Consider the following 22,456-nt stretch of genomic DNA (forward strand, 5'->3'; position numbering starts at 1 on the left):
TCTGACCTGCTCTTGTAGCCACGGTATTTATATGGCTACTCGAGTTCAGTTTCTGGTCAATGGTAGCCCCTAGAATGTTGATAGTGGGGGATTCGGCAATGGTAATGCCATTGAACGTCGAGGGGAGATGGTTAGATTCTCTCTTGTTGGACTCCAGTTCCGTGTGAAGGTGACCTCTGACCTCTGAACTGGGAGCCCAGGTCAGGGCTGATCTGTACTTGGTTTTCACACATCAGACCAGGCTGGCCCAGACCGACCGGAAACAACTCAAGAGATTGAACACTGGGCAGTGGGCACAGTATCAGGGACACGTCTTGCAGAACACATCATCCTGAACTCAGCACCAATGTTCTAAACCACTCCCTGGGCTCGGACATGACAGAGTTTTTTAATATAATGGGGAGAAATCACAGCGTGGTGAGGGGGACGGGGGGGGGGGAGAGGCCATTCAGCTCCCCCGTGTTGGTGCTCTCTCCTGCAATCCCATTCCCCACAGATCCTTTTATATTCCTCCTTTTGAAATATATATCCCAATCCCTTATAATTGATGTTCAGGTCTCTACCTCAATAGCCACCTGTGGTGAAGCCTCCCATGGCTTAACAGCCCTCTGTTCAAGAATCCTCCTCTTTCATTCGTTCTTGTGGTGTGAGACTTTGGGTTTTGTTCCCTCGTTCCCCACTTGCCTCTCCAATTTTAGAGATACAGCACTGAAACAGGCCCTTCGGCCCACCGAGTCTGTGCTGACCATTAACCTCCCATTTATACTAATCCTACACTAATCCCATATTTCTACCACATCCTCACCTGTCCCTATATTCCCCTACCACCCACCTATACTAGTGGCAATTTATAATGGCCAATTTACCTATCAACCTGCAAGTCTTTTGGCTGTGGGAGGAAACCGGAGCACCCGGAGGAAACCCACGCAGACACAGAGAGAACTTGCAAACTCCACACAGGCAGGACTCAGAATTGAACCCGGGTCACTGGAGCTGTGAGGCTGCGGTACTAACCACTGCGCCACTGTGCCGCAATGTGCGGGGAAGTCCCAAGGTTCCACTCGGCCCTTTACTGACTGCTCCTCTCGGTGCCGCTCCCACTCAACACCTCACTGCTGCAGGAAATACTGGTCCCCATGCCTATCCCATTCCCAGTCTCCCTCTCTTCACCCCCTGTGCCAATTCCCCAAACTCCCTCTCTCCTAAACCCCATTTCCCTCCCACTCTTCCCAGCCCCATTTCTCAGCTTCTCTCTCTCCCTCATCTCCCAATCTCTCTCTCTCTTTCTCCTGCCTGTTCCCAGAGGTCTGGGCTCTGAGGTGAAAGCTGGCGATGTAACCAAGCAAAGGATGGTGGGCGGGACCTGCTGTGGCGGGAAAATTAAAGCAGAAAGATTTCCCGCCTGAGAGCAGCAGTGTCCAGGAGGATCCGCACTGCCACTCTGCCACGATCTGCGCCCCCATGCCTGGAAACTCCTGGGTGCTCCGAGTGGGTTGATCACCCCAGGTGCTAGTGCTGTGGTGCCCTTACCTGTTTGGACATGTCTCTCTCAGTCTGGGTTATTGATCTGAAGGGGCACGTACCCAATTGGTTGCTCGAAATATGGTCAAATCCAGTGGATCTCCCTGTAGTGTGGTCGCAGAAGAGGCAAGGGTCAGGGAGTGACAGGTTGCCATGGCAGCCAGCACCTCATCCTCATTGAACACTTGCATTTTCAGATCCTCGTTACTGTAGATGAAGCTGAGAATTCGGAAACAAAGGGAGGCATTAAAAAAAAAGGCTCTGTCTATAGGGGACGTGTCCATCAGCGGGCTCTGTCTATAGGGGACGTGTCCATCAGCGGGCTCTGTCTATAGGGGACGTGTCCATCAGCGGGCTCTGTCTATAGGGGACGTGTCCATCAGCGGGCTCTGTCTATAGGGGACGTGTCCATCAGCGGGCTCTGTTTATCCTTTTCTTAGATAAGGTGACCAGAACTGTACACTGCACTCCATGTGTGTCTTCACCAAGGTCCTGTATAACTGTAGTAAGACCTCTTCACTCTCATACTCCCATCCCTTTGTTACCATAACATTTACTTTCCAAATTGTTTGCTATAATCTACATATTTGTGTGTTTCATATACAAAGGATACCCAGGTCCCTCTGAATACATTTCCCAGTCTCTCACCATTTAAAAAATATTCTGCTTTTCTATTCTTCATACCAAAAAGTGGATAACTTCACATTTCTCCACATTATATTCCATCTGCCACCTTGATGCCCACTCAGTTAACCTGTCTATATCCCTTTGCAGTCTCTCTTAGTCCTCCTCACAGCTTACACTCCCACTGAGCTTTATATCATCAGCAAACTTGAATACATCACACTCGGTCCACCCATCTAAGGCACTGATATAGACTGCAAATAGTCGAGGCTCCAACACTGATCCTTTCAGTAACCCACTAGTTACAGCTTGCCAACCTGAAAATGACTTGTTAATTCCTACCCTGTGTCTGTCCGTTACCCAATCCTCAATCCATGCTAATATATTATCCCCAATCCCACAAACCCTAATTATGTAAAATAACCTCTTGTGCGGCATCTGACTGAACACTTTTCAAAAATCTAAATACACTACATCTATTTAGGGCGGCACAGCGGCGCAGTGGTTAGCACCGCAGCCTCACAGCTCCAGGGACCCGGCTTCGATTCTGGGTACTGCCTGTGTGGAGTTTGCAAGTTCTCCCTGTGTCTGCGTGGGTTTTCTCCGGGTGCTCCGGTTTCCTCCCACAAGCCAAAAGACTTACAGGTTGATAGGTAAATTGGCCATTATAAATTGTCACTCGTATAGGTAGGTGGTAGGGAAATATAGGGACAGGTGGGGATGTTTGGTAGGAATATGGGATTAGTGTAGGATTAGTATAAATGGGTGGTTGATGGTCGGCACAGACTCGTTGGGCCGAAGGGCCTGTTTCAGTGCTGTATCTCTAATCTAATCTAATCTAATCTACTGGCTCTCCCTTATCTACCCTGCTTGTTACAATCTCAAAAAAAAAAGTACTTATTTAATGTCTCTATTATTTCTTTATTCCCCATTATTTCTCCCGTCTCTGCCTGTAAGGGACCCACGGTTACTTTCGCTAATCTCTTCCTTTTTACATACCGATAGAAGTTTTCACAATGTGTTTTTATGTCTCTTGCAAGTTTACTCATTCTATTTTCTCTCTATAATTTCTTGCTCATCTTTTGCTAAATTCGAAAGTCCTCCCAATCCTCAGGTTTACCACTCTTTTTGGCCACATTACAAGCCATTTTATTTAATCCAATACTGTCTTTAACTTCTCTCATTAGCCATGCATGGACCACTTTTCCCATGGGGGTTTTTATTCCTTAAGGGAATGTATATTCATTGCTAATTCTGAATTACTTCGGTAAATGTCTGCCATTGCTTATCTATCATCATATCTTTTAATCTACTTTTCCAAGCTGTTTTAGCCCGACTTGTAACCCCCTCCCCTCCACCCCATACCTACGTAGTTTGCCTTGTTCAGATTTAAGATCCTAGTTTCGGACTTAAATAAATCACTCTCAAAAGCAATATCAACTTTTATCACGTTATGATCACTCTTTACTACAAGGCTATTAATTAACCCAGTTTCATAGCACAACACTAGATCTAAAATAGTCTGTGCCATAGTCGGTTCCTCGGCTTACTGATCTAGAAAACTATCTTGTATACATTCCATTAACTCGTCCTCCACACTATTACTGCAAATTTGGTTTGCCCAGTCTATATGAAGATTAGAGACCCCCTCAATATATGCACCTCTAATTTCCTGCTTTATACTCTGCCCAAACACAACAATTACTGTTAGGGGGACAATAAACCACTCCCACCATTGTTTTCCGCCTCTTCCTACTCAGCTCTATACAAACTGATCCTACATTTTCTGAGCTAAGGTTCTTTCTCTACTGTCTTTATCCCACCTTTATTACCAGGGCTACCCCTCTTCCATTTCCATTTTACCCATCTCTTCTAAAAGTCAAGTATCCTGGAACATTTAGTTCCCAAACGTGGTCACTTTGCAAACCTTGTCTCTATCAGATCAAACCACTTAATTTCGATCTGTGCTATTAATGCAGCTATTTTGTTGCGAATGCTTTGCATATTCAGATATATCGCCTTTAGATTTAACTTTTTTTCCAATTTTTCCTGTTGTTACCCTCGTCACTAATGCCCCACTCTGTGGGTACACTCTCTGTGCCTTCCTGAGCTTCCCTGCTTATTTTTTTACCTAAATCGCTGCCCTGCTCTACATCCTTGACATTGCTCTTTGAATTTACCCTTTCCTGAATCCTCCCACTGATTAGAGTCCGTGTATCAGGAAATCTGAGCTTGCTCCAATCTCAGTGTGGTAATCAATGAGCAGCCTCGACAGTGTCCTCGCTGAGTTCATGTTACTTTCCAACATACTCACTTTTTATTTTTAGCTCGCACCACGCCAAATAAATCCATTCCATTTTCTGTCAATGTCCCCGTCTTTAAAAGGACAAAGAAAGAGAAATTGCGTTGAACATTGGAAGCTGTTATACACTGCACCCGCGCCCCCTCTCACATCCACTGAGTGCCTTAAGGACCAACATCCCACCAGGATCACTGTGTTGCTGATGTTTTACCAGCACAGCAGCACAGGCATCTAAGCTGCCGACTCAAATATTCAGACCAGAAGCCGATGATGACATTGAGCCCTGGCTGCAATTTTAACTCTGGTCTGTGGTGTTCCCACCAGGTGAAGACCTGTCAGAAAAAGCCACTCAAGGTAAGTGTTTTCATTCCTTTGTGGGGCCAGGAATGCTCACCCTGGGGCCGGACTTCCACCATCCCCCCCATCCCCAAACAAATCCCTATTGAGTGATGTCTTAGAATCCCTCGTCCGGCTATGGCACAGAGGGTAGCACTTTCCCTCCTCAGTCACACGGTCATAGGTTAAGAGTCCCACTACGGAGGCGTCAGCTCATAATCTAGACTGACACTTCCAGTGCATTAGCAAGGGAGTGCTGCACTGTCGGCGGGGCAGTACTGAGGGAGTACTGCACTGTCGGCGGGGCAGTACTGAGGGAGTACTGCACTGTCGGAGGGTCAGTACCGAGAGAATGCTGCACTGTCGGAGGGTCAGTACCGAGGTTGTGCTGCACTGTCGGAGGGGAGTACTGAGGGAGTACTGCACTGTCGGCGGGGCAGTACTGAGGGAGTACTGCACTGTCGGAGGGTCAGTACCGAGGTTGTGCTGCACTGTCGGAGGGGAGTACTGAGGGAGTACTGCACTGTCGGAGGGTCAGTACCGAGAGAATGCTGCACTGTCGGAGGGGAGTACTGAGGGAGTACTGCACTGTCGGAAGGTCAGTACTGAGAGAATGCTGCACTGTCGGAGGGGCAGCACTGAGAGAATGCTGCACTGTCGGAGGGGCAGCACTGAGAGAATGCTGCACTGTCGGAAGGTCAGTACTGAGAGAATGCTGCACTGTCGGAAGGTCAGTACTGAGAGAATGCTGCACTGTCGGAGGGTCAGTACTGAGAGAATGCTGCACTGTCGGAGGGTCAGTACTGAGAGAATGCTGCACTGTTGGAGGGGCAGTACTGAGAGAATGCTGCACTGTCGGAGGGGCAGCACTGAGAGAACGCTGCACTGTCGGAGGGGCAGTACTGAGAGAATGCTGCACTGTTGGAGGGGCAGCACTGAGAGAATGCTGCACTGTTGGAGGGTCAGTACTGAGAGAATGCTGCACTGTCGGAGGGGCAGCACTGAGAGAATGCTGCACTGTCGGAGGGTCAGTACTGAGAGAATGCTGCACTGTTGGAGGGTCAGTACTGAGAGAATGCTGCACTGTCGGAGGGGCAGCACTGAGAGAATGCTGCACTGTTGGAGGGGCAGTACTGAGAGAATGCTGCACTGTTGGAGGGTCAGTATTGAGAGAATGCTGCACTGTCGGAGGGGCAGTACTGAGAGAATGCTGCACTGTCGGAGGGGCAGCACTGAGAGAATGCTGCACTGTCGGAGGGGCAGCACTGAGAGAATGCTGCACTGTTGGAGGGGCAGTACTGAGAGAATGCTGCACTGTCGGAGGGGCAGTACTGAGGGAGTGCTGCACTGTCGGAGGGGCAGTACTGAGAGAATGCTGCACTGTTGGAGGGGCAGTACTGAGAGAATGCTGCACTGTTGGAGGGGCAGTACTGAGAGAATGCTGCACTGTTGGGGGGGCAGTACTGAGAGAATGCTGCACTGTTGGAGGGGCAGTACTGAGAGAATGCTGCACTGTCGGAGGGGCAGTACTGAGGGAGTGCTGCACTGTTGGAGGGGCAGCACTGAGAGAATGCTGCACTGTCGGAGGGGCAGTATCCTTCAACCGATATCACTTAAAATAAAAGATTGCGTGGTCATTATCGCAGTGGTGTTTGTGGGATCTTGCTGTGCACAAATGGGGCTGTCATGTTGACATGACAAGAAGAGGATGTACTTTATTGGCTCCTTCAGCAGTAAAGTGGTGGCGGGGAACGAGGAAAGGAAAGACTTTCAACACACCTTGTCAAAGCAGACCAGATCCAGTTGTCCACAGAGGTTGATGCGGTGTGGGCTGATACAGTAGATGCCCCGTCTCTTTAAGCGTCTCTGGGCATAAACGACACCGACCGTCACTGCAGCTGGCAGCGCTGGTGGGACGACAATGGTGATGACATCAAAGGCTTTCAGGAGGATCTCTGGAATAGGTTCCTGTGAACAGCAACGGGAATTCTCCAGAGTCACACGTTAACAATGGCTCGGGTCGCAAAAGAGGGAAAGAAATGATTTTGCCTTCAGTTCCTCTCTTTGTAGCCCCAGGGTGCAGCAGACTGGACTCTGACTGAGAAGTGAGAGGGCTACACAGAGCCAGCAGAACTACGAACATTAGAAATAGGAGCTGGAGGAAGACATTCAGCCCCTCGAACCTGCTCCGCTGTTTAATAAGATCGTGAATGATTTTACCTCAACTCCACTTCCCCACCATATCCCGTGATTCCCTTGATGCCCAAAAGTTGATCTCAGTCTTGAATATACTCAGAAACTGAGCACCCACAACCCTCTGGGCTAGAGAATTCCAAAGATTCACAATCCTCTGAGTAAAGAAATTTCTCCTCATCTCAGACCTAAATGGCCGAGCCCTCATCCTGAGAGCCTCCAGCCAAGAGGGTAACAGCCTCTCAGTATTTACCACGTCGAGCCCTATTTCTGGGCACCCTTACCAGCCTGCAAAGATAGAGCGACGGCACTGGGTACAATTTGAACACCGGGGTGGCAGAGGTGAAAGGGCAGTGCCTGTACCGTCGCCTGGTTTCCTGCTCATGCTGCAATGAGTCAAGAAATAATGAGTGCCCAAGACTCAATTCACGTCACTGCACCAAGCTCTCCCAGCGAGACTGTGGCTGGAACTAAACGCCAACACTCACCCCTCGGATGGAACTGATGATGATCGTGTAAACGAATCCCAGAATGGCCGCCATCACCAAACAGATGACAAAGCGCCTGGCGTCACGGAAGAGTTTAAAATCGACGGGCTTGGGGAAGAGAATGGACCTAACCAGCTGGCCTTTAGTCGTCAGAAAACCTGCCGAGGAGGAAAAGAGAGAGAGAGAGAGTGTGAAGTGACACTGGGCTGCGAGATACAGTGAGAGACACTCTGTTGCTATTGCTGCTCACGAGAAAGGATATCTGAAATTGATGCTAACAAACACTCAGCAGGCCAGGCATTTGCACAGAGGAAAAATCCGAGTTAATGTTTCAGGCCAACAAAAAACCTCTGCTTTTATTTCACGTTTCCAGAATCTGCCAGAGGGGTGTTGACTCTCACTGGCGTACGGGTTCTGCAGGCCTCAGGTACTACAAGCAGGGAGTCGTTCTCGATGCCCGAGTCCAGACACTGAAGTGCCAGCAAGATATTCAACTGCTCTGTGCATCACAGGTGAGCACCAACACCCGACCAAGTCCTTTAACCATCTTATCACCTCGATTAGATCACCCCTTCATCTTCTATACTCGAGGGAATACAAGCCTAGTCTGGGCAACCTGACCTCGTGATTTAACCCTTTTAACCCTGGTATCATTGAGTGACTGGGCTACCTTGGATATTACTGATTGTTCGGGCTGTGAGGCTGGACGGGAACCAGCCCTTACCTGTGCGAATCACGACTGCTTTCACGTAGTACTCATAGGGCCGCACTTGGATGATCAGTGTCCCACAGAACAGCACGTGTCGCTTGTAGTCTTCCAGTCTGAAGATTGGGTCGTTATAGTGCCCAGCTTCACAGATATCAGGCAGTGGAGTCTTTGTCACTGGCACACTCTCTCCTAGACAGGATCCGGGAAAATACAAAAATCAGCATTTATATAGCGCCTTTACTGCAGTAAAATGGCACAAGACTCTGCACAGGAACACGGACAGACAGAATTTGACACTGAGCCACATAAGCAGCTGACAGGACAGGCGTCCAAAAGCTTGGTCAAGGATTTGAAAGTCTGTCTTAAAAGAGGAGGGAGAGGTTTAGGGAGAGATTTCCAGAGCTTCGGGCCCAGGCAGCTGAAGGCACGGCCACCAATGGTAGAATGATTAAAATCGGGGGATGCTCAAGAGGCCAGAATTGGAGGAGCGCAGAGATCTCAGAGGGTTGTGGGGCTGGAGGAGGTTACAGAGCCGGGGAGAGGCCATGGAAGGATTTGAAAACATGGATGAGGATTCTGAAGAAAAGAATTTGCAGGGCTATGGGGAAAGGGCGGGGGGAGTGGGACTAGCTGAGTAGCTTTTGCAGAGAGCCAGCACAGACAAGACGGGCCGAATGGCCTCCTTCTGTTCTAATGTTGCTAAATTGGGAGCGAGCACAGTGGGTGATGGGTGAATGGCGCTTGGCGTGAGTTGGAACATTGACAGCAGAGTTTTGGATGACCTGAGGTTTATGGAGAGTAGGAGATGGTGTCCAGGAGAGCATTGGAATGGTCAAGTCTAGTGGCAACAAAGGCATGGACGAGGATTTCGGCAGCTCACAAAGACACACACACACTCGTCGTCTCTCTGGTTACCAGCTCCTAGCTCTGAGCTGACCTGTCAACATGCTCTCGTTCACAACCACAGCTCCATTCATCAGCACCACATCACAAGGTAAGATCATCTCCTTTTGCGGTATGATGATAACATCACCAGGCACCAACTCTGATGAACTGACAATCTCCGAAGCTGAGGGAAAAGCAAACGGTGAATTAAAGACAGGACCAATTTAAATTTTTCTTTAGTGCCTTTCACCACCTCAGAACATCACAAAGCAATGTTTGACGTGTAGTCACTGTTCTGAGGCAGGCAATGCGGCAGCTAACCCACGCACAATCCCACAAACAGCAATGAGACAATGACCAGTTCATCTGCATTAGTGATGTTGGTTGAGGGATGAATATGGGCCCCAGGACACCGGGGAGAACTCCCCCCCGGCACCGCCCCCTCCACCCCTCCCACTGCTGTCCTTCAAAATAATGGCTGTGGGATCTTTTCTGTGCACCTGAGAGGCTGACGGGATTTCAGCTCAACATCTCATCCAAAGGTCAGCAGAATCACAGAATTGTTACAGTGCTCCCTCAGTACTGACCCTCCGACAGTGCAGCACTCCCTTAGTACTGACCCTCTGACAGTGCAGCGTTCCCTCAGTACAGACCCTCTGACAATGCAGCACTCCCTCAGTACTGACCCTCCAACAGTGCAGCACTCGCTCAGTACTGACCCTCTGACAGTGCAGCACTCCCTCAGTACTGACCCTCCGACAGTGCAGCGTTCCCTCAGTACTGACCCTCTGACAATGCAGCACTCCCTCAGTACTGACCCACCGACGGTGCAGTGTTCCCTCAGTACTGACCCTCTGACAGTGTGGCACTCCCTCAGTACTGACCCTCCAACAGTGCAGCACTCCCTCAATACTGACACTCCGACAGTGTGGCACTCCCTCAGTACTGACCCTGCGACAGTGCGGCACGCCCTCAGTACTGACCCTCCGACAGTGCAGCACTCCCTCAGTACTGACCCTCTGATAGTGCAGCACTCCCTCAGTACTGACCCTCCGACAGTGCAGCACTCCCTGACTACTGACCCTCTGACAGTGCAGCATTCCCACAGTACTGACCCTCTGACAGTGCAGCACTCCCTCAGTACTGACCCTCCGACAGTGTGGCACCCCCTCAGTACTGACCCTTTGACAGAGCAGCACCCCCTCAGTACTGACCCTCTGGCACCTCCTCAGTACTGACCCTCCGACAGTGTGGCACCCTGTCAGTACTGACCCTCTGATAGTGCAGCACTCCCTCAGTACTGACCCTCCGACAGTGCAGCACTCCCTGACTACTGACCCTCTGACAGTGTGGCACCCCCTCAGTACTGACCCTTTGACAGAGCAGCACCCCCTCAGTACTGACCCTCTGGCACCTCCTCAGTACTGACCCTCCGACAGTGTGGCACCCTGTCAGTACTGCACTGGGAGTGACAGCCTAGAATTTATGCTGCAGTCTCTGGAGTGGGTTTTGAATCCAAGACCTTCGGACTCAGACAACAGCTGACACAATTGGGTCCATTAAAGGAATGTTCCAAGAAACAGGAAAAGTCCCCAACAAACCTACTCCTCTAATCAACGTTACCTTATCACTGTCACCCCGCACCTCTCAATCCCTTCTCTCTCTCTGGAAGCAAGTCTCATTCTCTCGAGAATCCATTTTTGCTTTGTCGGCTTTTATGTCCTTCCCTGCGGTCTTATTCCAGAACACCATACACTTCAGGTGAAAATGGTTCAATCTGAGTCTTTCCTTCTCCCTCTTCTTTCCTAATTTCCACTTTGAGTTGTGTATTAATTAGCCCTGTTTTTTCCCCTTCAGGTATTTATCCAATTCCCCTTTTGAAAGTTACTATTGAATCTGCTTCCACCGCCCTTTCAGGAAGCGTATTCCAGATCACAACAACTCACTGTGTAATTTTTTTCCTCATGTTTGATAGGTAAATTGTCCATTGTAAATTGCCCCTAGTGTGGGTAGGTGGTAGAAGAATGGTGGGGATGTGGTAGGAATAAGGGATTAATGTAGGATTAGTAGAAATGGGTGGTAGTTGGTTGGCACAGACTCGGTGGGCCGAATGGCCTGTTTCAGTGCTGTATCTCTCTATGACTCTATGTCACGTCTGGGTCTTCTGCCAATTATCTTCAATCTGTGTCCTCTGGTTAGTGACCCTCCTGCCACTGGAAACAGTTTCTCCTTACTTACTCTCTCAAAACCCCAAATGATTTTGATCGATTCTATTAAATCTCCCCTCAACTTTCTCTGCTCTAAGGAGAACAATCGCAGCTTCTCCAGTCTCTCCACATTAACTGAAGTCCCTCATCCCTGGAACTGTTCTCTCAGCTTACTTTTGAACAAAAGTCCTGGGACAGAAAAAGGAACAGCCTTATCCATTACCCCTCGAGACCCCAAACAAAGGGCATTTTTCTCCCCCTCTGCGACCCTCCGTCCCGTGGATGGAAGATCACATCTTGATAATCTGACCCAGGGCAATCCCCGCCACCCCCCACCCCCCCACTCACCAACCCTCCAGCGTTCAGTGAGTTTCCGTGTACTCTGCCCTGGACTTACCACTTCCCTTTCTGAGTACAGTGACCCGGATGGAGTTATGTGACTGCACCATTTCATGGAGCATTGTGTATTGCTGTAAAACAGACAGTAAAGCCATCAGATCCACAGGTGGAGGCAGCTGCAAACAACAGGTTCATTTATAAATCAACACCGCCCCCACCCCCCCACCTCTCCCCACCCCACCATCTTGGTTGGCAGGTAGACCCTCCGACATGTAACTGAGCCATCCGGGTCCCATTCATTAGTCTGTGTTGCTTTGGCCAATCTCAACTGACGACGGGGCTACAATTGGGTTCAGTGCCCCAGGCGTGGATTGATCAAGTTCAGCCCGTGCCTCGGGTTACCCGTTGACAGCTCACGTGGGAATTGCTGCGAAGACTTCTCTGGTCGAATAGCTGCCACCCTATAGGCTCACGCATGAAGGGCAACCAACTGGGCGAGCTGCCAAAGGAGAAGGGATCATTTCTTTCTAAGAATACTACCCATGGAGGCAGCGTAGGAATCTTCAGGAGAGGAGGACCAGGAGGGCAATGAAATTGAGGGGGCGGGGGGCGGGGGAATTCCAGTCTGAAACACAGACAAGTGTTCACATGTCAAGCACTGCGTAATGAAAGACAAACTATTTCTATTGTGGGGCACGGACAAGCAAAACTATTTCAATAGTCAGGGTTTGCGGGGGAATGTCCGAGAATATGGGGCAAATATCCCCCATCTTTCTCCCACATCTCCCTTGGTTCAGTAAGCAAGCAGCTTACCCATTGTGGTCATAGGAGGTGCACTGGTGTCTAAGTGGGCAGATCACACCAGCTGGCAATGGCCCGGCTCCTGCCACCCCATAACTGCCCAGGAGGCAACGGCAGCCACACAGACATCTTATAAAGCAGGGGGTCCTTGTAGCAGGACTGGGAACTGCCAGACATTGCAGCCCCAGCACTGAGGAGCCACCAGCTTATTGTCCAAGCATTGAAAACATAATTGACCCCTGGAGTTTTTCCGCATCTCCCTGTGGGAAGAGCTTGGTCTCCACGTGGGAAAGACCAAAGCAACACGACTGAAATCAGCAGCTCACTGTGTGGAGGAATCACAGACACAGACCTACATCCCATCACCGTGTGGGGGAATCACAGACACAGACCCACATCCCATCACCGTGTGGGGGAATCACAGACACAGACCCTGTCCCATCACCGTGTGGGGGAATCACAGACCTACATCCCATCACCGTGTGGGGGAATCACAGACACAGACCTACATCCCATCACCGTGTGGGGGAATCACAGACACAGACCCGCGTCCCATCACCGTGTGGGGGAATCACAGACCCACGTCCCATCACCGTGTGGGGGAATCACAGACACAGACCCGCGTCCCATCACCGTGTGGGGGAATCACAGACCCACGTCCCATCACCGTGTGGGGGAATCACAGACCCACGTCCCATCACCGTGTGGGGGAATCACAGACACAGACCTACATCCCATCACCGTGTGGGGGAATCACAGACACAGACCCGCGTCCCATCACCGTGTGGGGGAATCACAGACCCACGTCCCATCACCGTGTGGGGGAATCACAGACACAGACCCGCGTCCCATCACCGTGTGGGGGAATCACAGACCCACGTCCCATCACCGTGTGGGGGAATCACAGACCCACGTCCCATCACCGTGTGGGGGAATCACAGACACAGACCTACATCCCATCACCGTGTGGGGGAATCACAGACACAGACCTACATCCCATCACCGTGTGGGGGAATCACAGACACAGACCCGCGTCCCATCACCGTGTGGGGGAATCACAGACCCACGTCCCATCACCGTGTGGGGCCTGTCAGACGTCAGTGGAAGTCAGTATTTCTGTGACCGGCCCCTCGAGTAGAACAGCCACAGTCCTCAATAAAAAGGGAGTGAGTGGAAATGTTGCAGAACACAAAGAGCAGTCAAGTGGTCAGGGCAGACTGAAGCAGGGAGAGGTCCAACCTCCTGTACATTTTTCCCCAAAAAATATACTTCATTCATAAGATTCTGTAAAAAAAATACATTTCAACACAGTTCAAAAATCACTGCATCTCTTTCCACACCTGCTTTGCAAAGACACATTCCAGAAGGAGGTGGGCAACTGTCTCTGCCCCACCACAGCCACCTCGAGGGCAGCATGTGGAGGGGGCGAGACTCCGGGCGTGCAGGAAGGATCTGACAGGGAGGGCCCTTCTCATCACCAGCCAAGCTGCGTCTTGGTGCTTGTTTGAAAGTTCTGATGATCAGGCATTCTGCCAAATGACTTTGGCGGTCTGCTCGGGGAACCATCCGACAGGATCCACCGTCTCCTTTACCCGTAGGGCCTTGAGGACATTCCGTGCAGACCACTGCCTGATGGACCGGTGGTAGAAGGTGTTTTCCCGCAGGAACTGCTCCACGAAGGATAGGTGGTATGGCACGGTCCAACTGCATGGAGCGTTCCGCGGCAATGTGACCAGGCCCATCCTTCGCAACACCGGGGACAGATACAACCTCAGCACGTAGCGACACTTGGTGTTTGCGTACTGGGGATCTACACACAGCTTGATGCAGCCGCACACAATGGTGGTCATCAGGATGAGGGCGATGGTGGGTAAATTTTTCCTGCCCTTATCCAGAAGTTTGAACATCGTGTCCCTCCGGACCTGGTCCATTTTAGATCTCCAGATAAAGCGGAAAATGGCTCGGGTGACCACCACAGTGCGGGAGTGGGGTATGGGCCAGACCTGCGCCACGTACAGCAACAACGTGAGCGCCTCGCACCTGATGACCAGATTCTTACCCACAATGGAGAGAGATCGCTGCTCCCACATGCTCAGCTTGTGTTGTACCCTGGCTACTCGCTCCTCCAGGTTTTGGTGCACGCCCCGGCCCTTCCGAACCATATCCCCAGCACCTTCAGGTAGTCTGACCTGACGGTGAAGGGGACAAAGGATCGGTCAGCCCAGTTCCCAAAGAACATGGCCTCACTTTTGCTGTGGTTAACTTTGGCTCCCGAGGCCAGTTCGAACTGGTCGCAGATGTTCATCAGTCTGCGCACGGACAGCGGATCCGAGCAGAAGACGGCGACGTCATCCATGTACAGGGAGGTTTTGACCTGAGTGCCTCCAATGCCTGGGATTGTCACCCCTCTTATGCTCGCATCCTTCCTAATAGACTCAGCAAAGGGTTCAATACAGCAAACAAACAAGACCGGGGAGAGAGGACAGCCCTGTCTGACTCCAGATTGGATCGGGAAACTTTCCGATTTCCACCCATTGATTGAGACTGCGCTACTGATGTTTGTGTAGAGCAGTTTGATCCAATTGCAGATCCCCTCCCCAAACCCCATTTTGGAAAGCACGTCCATCATGTAAGTGTGCGATATCCTGTCAAAAGCCTTCTCCTGGTCCAGGCTGATGAGGCAGGTGTCCACCCCCCTGTCCCGTGCGTAGGCAATCGTATCCCTGAGTAGCGCGAGACTATCAGAGATCTTCCTGTCGGGTACAGTACAGGTCTGATCGGGGTGAATCACCAACTCCAGAGCAGACTTGACTCGACTGGCTATGACTTTGGACAGAATCTTGTAGTCAACATTAAGCAGTGAGATGAGCCGCCAATTTCTGATTTCTGCCCTCTCCCTCTTCCACTTGTAAATGAGGGTGATGATGCCTTTCCTCATGGATTCTGACATGCTGCCGGCCAGGAGCATACTCTCGTATACTTCCAGCAGGTCCGGACCTACCCAGTCCCACAGGGCCGAGTACAACTCGACCGGTAAGCCGTCACTTCCGGGAGTTTTACTCGTCTCGAAGGACCTGACGGCGTTTGTCAGCTCATCCAGAGTTAGCGGTTTGTCCAGTCTCTCCCGCATGCTGTCACCTAAGACCTCTGTGATAGATGACAGGAAGGACTGGGAGGCTCTGCTGTCTGTTGGCTTCGCGTCATACAGCCCAGCATAAAAGGATTTGCTGATCCTTAGTATGTCGGACTGCGAAGATGTTACCGAGCCATCCTCTTCCTTCAGGCTGCTGATCACAAAGCTCTCTCTGTGTAACCTTTTGGAAGAACATTTTGGGCGGCACAGTGGTGCAGTGGTTAGCACCGCAGCCTCACAGCTCCAGGGACCCGGGTTCGATTCTGGGTACTGCCTGTGCGGAGTTTGCAAGTTCTCCCTGTGTCTGCGTGGGTTTTCGCCGGGTGCTCCGGTTTCCTCCCACATGCCAAAGACTTGCAGGTGATAGGTAAATTGGCCATTATAAATTGTCACTAGTGGAGGGAGGTGATAGGGAATATGGGATTACTGTAGGGTTAGTATAAATGGGTGGTTGTTGGTCGGCACAGACTCGGTGGGCCGAAGGGCCTGTTTCAGTGCTGTATCTCTAAATAAAATAAATTTTAAAAAAAGTAACACAAGCACGTCTCATCCTGCTCGATGGAGTGGACTCTGGATCGGAAAATGATCTTGGAGGCCTCCGTGGCAAAGAGCGAGACCCGCTGGCTCTTCACCTCTTGGACATCCTCCTTGACCTCGACCCCCATCGACTGCAGCTGGAGCAGATTTTGCATTCTTTTCTAGAGTCGGGACATTTCCCTCTGTCTCTCTCTGGCCCTCTGAACACCTTTGGAGATAAAGAACCTCTTGATGTTCTCCTTGATCGCCTCCCACCAGTAAACCAGAGACTCAAAGAGTGGCTTCACGTTTCTCCAACCTTTGTAATCCCTTTTGAGTTCCTCAACGTTCTCTGGGGTTAGCAGTGTAGCATTGAGCTTCCATGTCCCCCTGCCAACCCACTGGTCGTCCTGTAAGTGACAGTCGGCCAGTAAGAGGCAGTGTCATAGAGCATAGAAACAGGCCCTTCGGCCCACCGCGTCCATGCCGACCATAATGCCTATCTATACTAATCCCACCTGCCTGCATTAATTCCATATCCCTCTATGCTTTGCTCATTCAAGTACCTGTCCAGATGCCTCTTACATGTTGCGACTGTTCCTGCCCCCACCACCTACTCAGGCAGTTCATTCCAGATAACCACTATTCTTTGTGTGAAAAATTTTCCCCTTTGATCCCCTTTAAACCTCCTCCCTCTCACCTTAAATCTATGCCCTCTAGTTTTACTCACCCCTACCATGGGAAACAGACTCTGGCTATCTACCCTATCTATGCCTCTCATAATTTTATATACCTCTATCATGTCCCCTCTCAGCCTCCTTCGCTCCAGGGAAAACAGACCCAGCCTATCCAATCTCTCTTTATAACTCAAGCTATCCAAACCAGGCAACATCCTGGTGAATCTTTTCTGCACCCTCTCTAGCTTAATCACATCTTTCCTGTAGTGCAGTGACCAGAACTGCAAACAGTACTCCAAATGCAGCCGAACCAAGGTTATGTACAACTGTAACATGACGTCCCAACTCTTGTACTCAATGCCTCGGCCAATGAAGGCAAGCATGCCATACGCCTTCTTCACCACCCTGTCTACCTGTGTTGCCACTTTCAGGGAACTATGTACTTGCATTCCAAGGTCTCTCTGCTCAACAACACTCCCCAGGGCCCTGCCATTCACTGTATATGTCCTGCCCTGGTTTAACTCCCCAAAATGCATCACTTTGCACTTGTCTGCATTAAATTCCATTTGCCAATCCCTAGTCCACTTTCCCAGTTTATCTATATCCTGTAGTAATCTTAGACAACCTTCTTCACTGTCCACTATACCACCAATTTTGGTGTCATCTGTAAACTTACTAATCATGCCACCTACATTCACATCCAAGTCATTAATACATATGACAAACAACAGAGGGCCCAGCACCGATCCCTGCGGCACACCACTGGTCACCGGCCTCCAATCTGAAAAACAACCCTCCACCACCACCTCTGCCTCCTATCACCAAGCCAATTTTGTATCCAATTTGCTATCTCACCCTGGATCCCATGTGTTCGAACCTTCTGGACCAGCCTACCATGTGGGACCTTGTCAAAGGCCTTGCTAAAGTCCATGTAGACAACGTCCACCACCCTGCCCTCGTCAATCCTCTTGGTCACCTCCTCAAAAAACTCAATCAAATTCGTAAGGCATGATCTCCCACGCAGAAAGTCACGCTGACTATCCCTAATCAGACCTTGCCTTTCCAAATGCATATAAATCTTGTCTCTCCGAATCCCTTCCAATAACTTTCCCACCACTGATGTAAGGCTCACCGGCCTGTAGTTCCCTGGCTTGTCCCTGCTGCCCTTCTTAAATAAAGGCACAACATTAGCTATCCTCCAGTCTTCCAGTACCTCACCCGTGGCTAACGATGATACAAAAACCTCTGCCAGGGTCCCAGTAATCTCCTCCCTTGCTTCCCACAGCATCCTCGGATACACCTGGGGATTTATCCACCTTAATGCGCTTCAGTGGTCGGAGAAAAACACCGGTTTGACGTCAGTGGATCTGACCGTGACAGCACAGGACACAAACAGGAAGTCAATCCTGGAACGGGCAGACCCATCCGATCTTGACCAGGTGTATCTGCGCTGCACTCTGTCTGCAGGGTTGCTGAAGACATCATGCAGTTTGGCATCTTTTACTGTTTCCATTAGGAATCTGGACGTAGCGTCCAATTTGCTGTCGTCACTGCTGGATCGTCCAGCTGCATCGATGATGCAGTTGAAGTCACTGTGTCGGATGACCGGCCTGGACGTCGCCAGCAGCAGTGGGAGCTGCTGGAAGACAGTCTGCTGCTCTCTGCATTGAACCGGGGCGTACACGTTGGTCAACCGGAGTGGAGCATTGTTGTACATTACATCTGCTACGAGGAAGCGAATGCCTACCACTTCCTTAACTTCGGAGATGGTGAAGTTACCTCCCCGCAGCAGAATATCCAGGCCAGAGGAACGGGAATCATTACCCCCTGACCAGATCAATGGCCGATGGGACCACCATCGCCACCACTGCCTGTAGGTGTTGAGGTGTGGTATTCCATACTCCTGCAGAAACAGCAAGTCAGCTTTGACCTTGGCGAGGTAGTCCAAGGTTGAAACACATCGCGTAGTTGATTTAATGCTACGCACGTTAATTGAAGCAATCTTTATACCCATTTTTAAGTTAGTTGTTGCTTCCCATACCATTTGTCCTTGCTAGTCCCAGTCCTTCGGTATGTTCCTGCACACCCATAGTGTACACAAGCTGTTTTACTTTCGTTGGGCTCAGAAACCCCTCCTGGTTTCTCATGCAGGGTTTGTTCCCCTGGGGTGACATCGGGGGGGGGGGCCTTGTAGGCAGCTGGGCTTGGGCTGTCCTCTGCTGTTGGTGTCTTTCCCCTCTGCTCCTCCTCGAAAACATCACTGCTCCCGACTTCCTGGAGCTGGAGTGCGCCTGACGCTTCTTTGTTCTTGGTGTTCCAGAGCTGGGATGCTCTGGGCATGTTGCTAGGTTCGGCGCTTTGGGTTTGGGGCGTGCTGGGCCCATCACAGCTTCCAGTGCCCCGGAGCTGGGGGCTTTATCCTCCAGCTCCTTTGAGTTCTGCCACTTCCTTTGCAGGTGCCGTCGTTCCGGCCCTTCCTCGTCCAATGAGGAGGAGCTGCTGTAGTCTGTCTCAGATGGTAGCCTCCTCTTGCCGTGCCGTCTGGGTGGTGGCTTGTTCCGTTTTTGGAGGTTTTTTACTTCGTGGTTTTCCTTTGTACCACTTGCCACTGACCAGTTTGTCCATTTGCTGCCTCCTCCTCCATTGATTCTGTCTGTAGAGCAGGGGTTTCCAGGCACGGGGTAGGTGTTGACTGGTTGCAGCTGCCTCCCCTTTCTTCTTCTTCTGAGGTAGATTTTCCTCGCTGCGGAGAGGGTTGCTTGTCTCTTTCCCAGCAGCAGACACATTCGCCGTTCCTTCTCCCAGCCTTTCCTTGGACCTTGCCGCCTGAGCATAACTGAGGCAGCGTTTGGGGCAGGTTTTGTAGAGGTGGCCTGCCTCACCGCACAGGTTGCAACACTTACTCTGCTTACAGTCCTTGGTCTGATGGCCTTCCTTCTTGCAGTTCTTGCAGATGACTGTGCTGCAGTTAGCTGCCACGTGACCAGTTGCGACAAACTCTGGGCTGCCCCGTGTAGACCAAGAAGCCTCAACCTCCCCCGACAGCGAAGCTGGAGGGAGGATGGATGATGGCTCCGTTGACATCGACCTTCAGGGTCACCTTGACCTGCCCCTTGCTGGTCCAAATCCCAAATGGGTCCTTGACATCAGTGCTGCTGCCGGCCACCTCGACGTACCTGGCGAGAAAGGTGAGTACATCCACCACAGGAACATGGGGGTTGTAGAGGTGAATTATCACCACCTGGTCACGTTGTGACGGCAGCGTGAAGAGTGGCTCTGCTTTGAGAATGGACAGCGACGCCTGGTTTCCCTTCTCCTTGAACACCTTCAGGAACTTGACGCATCCCGCCACATTCTTCAACGTCACGTCGAAATATCCGCTGCTGGGGAAGTCCTGCAGGCAGAAGATGTCCGCAGCTTGGAATCCACAGCAATAAGTGAGGATTTTCTTGATGAAGACGGTACGATCAACAGGTGCATCTCCTCCTTCCTTATCCTTCAGCACCATCCGAACGGTGTTGCGCACTCTCTGGCCTGAAGCTCTAGAATTGGTTACAGCCATTTTACTCAAAACCTACCTGCAACAGGATCGAAGGCCACTGATCATGGTTTCTCCTTTACCATGCTGACACAGGCCACACTCCTGTCCATCTCTTACCTTGCGAGCCGTGTACAAGGACAAGGCAATGGAGCAGATGCTCATCACAATGATGGCGACTGCATACGGGTAGTAGGCCTCCACAAACCACAAGATAACACTGAACGCCTGGAACGCGTAGAAAGGATTCAGGATCTGTGAAAAGAAAATGGGCAGGTATAAAAGATCCTGCAGTGCTATTTTGAAGAAGAGCAGGGGCATTCTACCCCGTGTCCTGGAGCCAATATTTATCATTTATCCCTTAACCAACATCACAAAAAAAAATGATCTGGTCACACATCTCCTTTCAGATTGTGGGATCTTGCTGTGTGAAAATGGCAGCCACATTCAACATAACAGTTCCAAAGTACTTCACTGGCTGCAAAGCTCATTGGGACGTCCCAAGGTTGCGAAGGAGGTGCTACATAAATGCAAGTCCTTTCTTTCACTCTAAGTGTGATTAGAATTAAGGGATAGAATGAATCTGGCGCCTGTTTCACAGGACATGCGAGTGTTCTCAACGGACAATGGGAATGGCAGGTCTTGGGTTCGCATCCAAGATCTGGAGACACCCCGTCTTCACTTTCTTCTCAAACGGCTGCCTGGGGACCATAGGGGAGAACACAGGGGAACCTTGCTCAAAAACCAGGAGAAAAGGCCGGCTAGAATAGACCCTCTCTCCCCCGCCACGCCACACTCATTCAAAGCAGCCCTGGGAGCAGGGTGGGGGGTGTAGTTGCTCTCTTGGAAAGGACAAGTCCCTGGTCCCATGTCTGGTGGAGGAGACCAGTCAATACTGAAAATCTAGTAGAGCCCCAAGCGCTGTCGAGAGGGATACGAGCAGGGGTGAGAGTCAGCAGAAAGGAAATCTGGGTGCTGTGCTTTGAAGATGCCGATCTTGGGTTTAGACGGAAGGTGGAATGGAAGGCTGAGAGGGGTGAGGAGTTCCATGCTCCTTCGCTATAGGGCATGGCCTTTCATTGGAGAGGGTCAGGTAGGGAGTGAGTATTGGGAGATGGTGCAAAGAGTCTGCACTTTGACACAGCAAAGGCTTCCTGAAGTACAAGAGTACGTCAGACAGAGCATTCAGGGGAAGCAGAAAGCAGAACACTGAGCAGAGTAACATTGATAGAATCACTTCGGAGGAGAAAGAAAGTTCCGGAGGACAGGCCAGAGTGACAGTTCGAAAAGACAATCCTTGATCCAGGCTGACACTGAGAGAGTGCTTAGCTGTTGAGAGTCAGTGCATGTGGAACTGTAACCCAGTGAGAGTCAGTGTGTGGGGAACTGTACCCCAGTGAGAGTCAGTGTGTGTGGAACTGTACCCCAGTGAGAGTCAGTGTGTGCGGAACTGTACCCCAGTGAGAGTCAGTGTGTGGGGAACTGTACCCCAGTGAGAGTCAGTGTGTGTGGAACTGTACCCCAATGAGTCAGTGTGTGTGGGACTGTACCCCGGTGAGAGTCAGTGTGTGCGGAACTGTACCCCAGTGAGAGTCAGTGTGTGCGGAACTGTACCCCAGTGAGACTCAGTGTGTGGGAAACTGTACCCCAGTGAGAGTCAGTGCGTGTGAAACTGTACCCCAGTGAGAGTCAGTGCGTGTGGAACTGTACCCCAATGAGTCAGTGTGTGTGGGACTGTACCCCGGTGAGAGTCAGTGTGTGCAGAACTGTACCCCAGTGAGACTCAGTGTGTGGGAAACTGTACCCCAGTGAGAGTCAGTGCGTGTGAAACTGTACCCCAGTGAGACTCAGTGTGTGGGAAACTGTACCCCAGTGAGAGTCAGTGCGTGTGAAACTGTACCCCAGTGAGAGTCAGTGCGTGTGGAACTGTACCCCAGTGAGAGTCAGTGTGTGTGGAACTGTACCCCAGTGAGAGTCAGTGTGTGTGGGACTGTACCCCAGTGAGAGTCAGTGCGTGTGGAACTGTACCCCAGTGAGAGTCAGTGTGTGTGGGACTGTACCCCAGTGAGAGTCAGTGTGTGTGGAACTGTACCCCAATGAGTCAGTGTGTGTGGGACTGTACCCCGGTGAGAGTCAGTGTGTGTGGGACTGTAACCCAGTGAGAGTCAGTGTGTGGGAAACTGTACC

General features: G+C 50.9%; 1 protein-coding gene across 1 annotated transcript in view; it reads right to left on the minus strand.

Moving 5' to 3' along the window:
- The window catches only part of LOC137357329 (polyamine-transporting ATPase 13A3-like), a 74,886-nt gene that overhangs the window by 43,514 nt on the left and 8,916 nt on the right, over positions 1–22,456 (minus strand). The window contains exons 9-16 of the mRNA XM_068023583.1: positions 20,390–20,524; positions 11,663–11,735; positions 9,111–9,242; positions 8,189–8,362; positions 7,465–7,622; positions 6,563–6,751; positions 4,460–4,521; positions 1,584–1,740 (exon numbers count right to left, since the gene is read on the minus strand). Of these exons, the coding sequence (XP_067879684.1) occupies positions 1,584–1,740; positions 4,460–4,521; positions 6,563–6,751; positions 7,465–7,622; positions 8,189–8,362; positions 9,111–9,242; positions 11,663–11,735; positions 20,390–20,524 (1,080 nt within the window). The remainder of the gene's footprint in view (positions 1–1,583; positions 1,741–4,459; positions 4,522–6,562; positions 6,752–7,464; positions 7,623–8,188; positions 8,363–9,110; positions 9,243–11,662; positions 11,736–20,389; positions 20,525–22,456) is intronic.

This window comes from Heterodontus francisci, chromosome 48, assembly GCF_036365525.1.
Source record: "Heterodontus francisci isolate sHetFra1 chromosome 48, sHetFra1.hap1, whole genome shotgun sequence".
NCBI lineage: Eukaryota > Metazoa > Chordata > Chondrichthyes > Heterodontiformes > Heterodontidae > Heterodontus > Heterodontus francisci.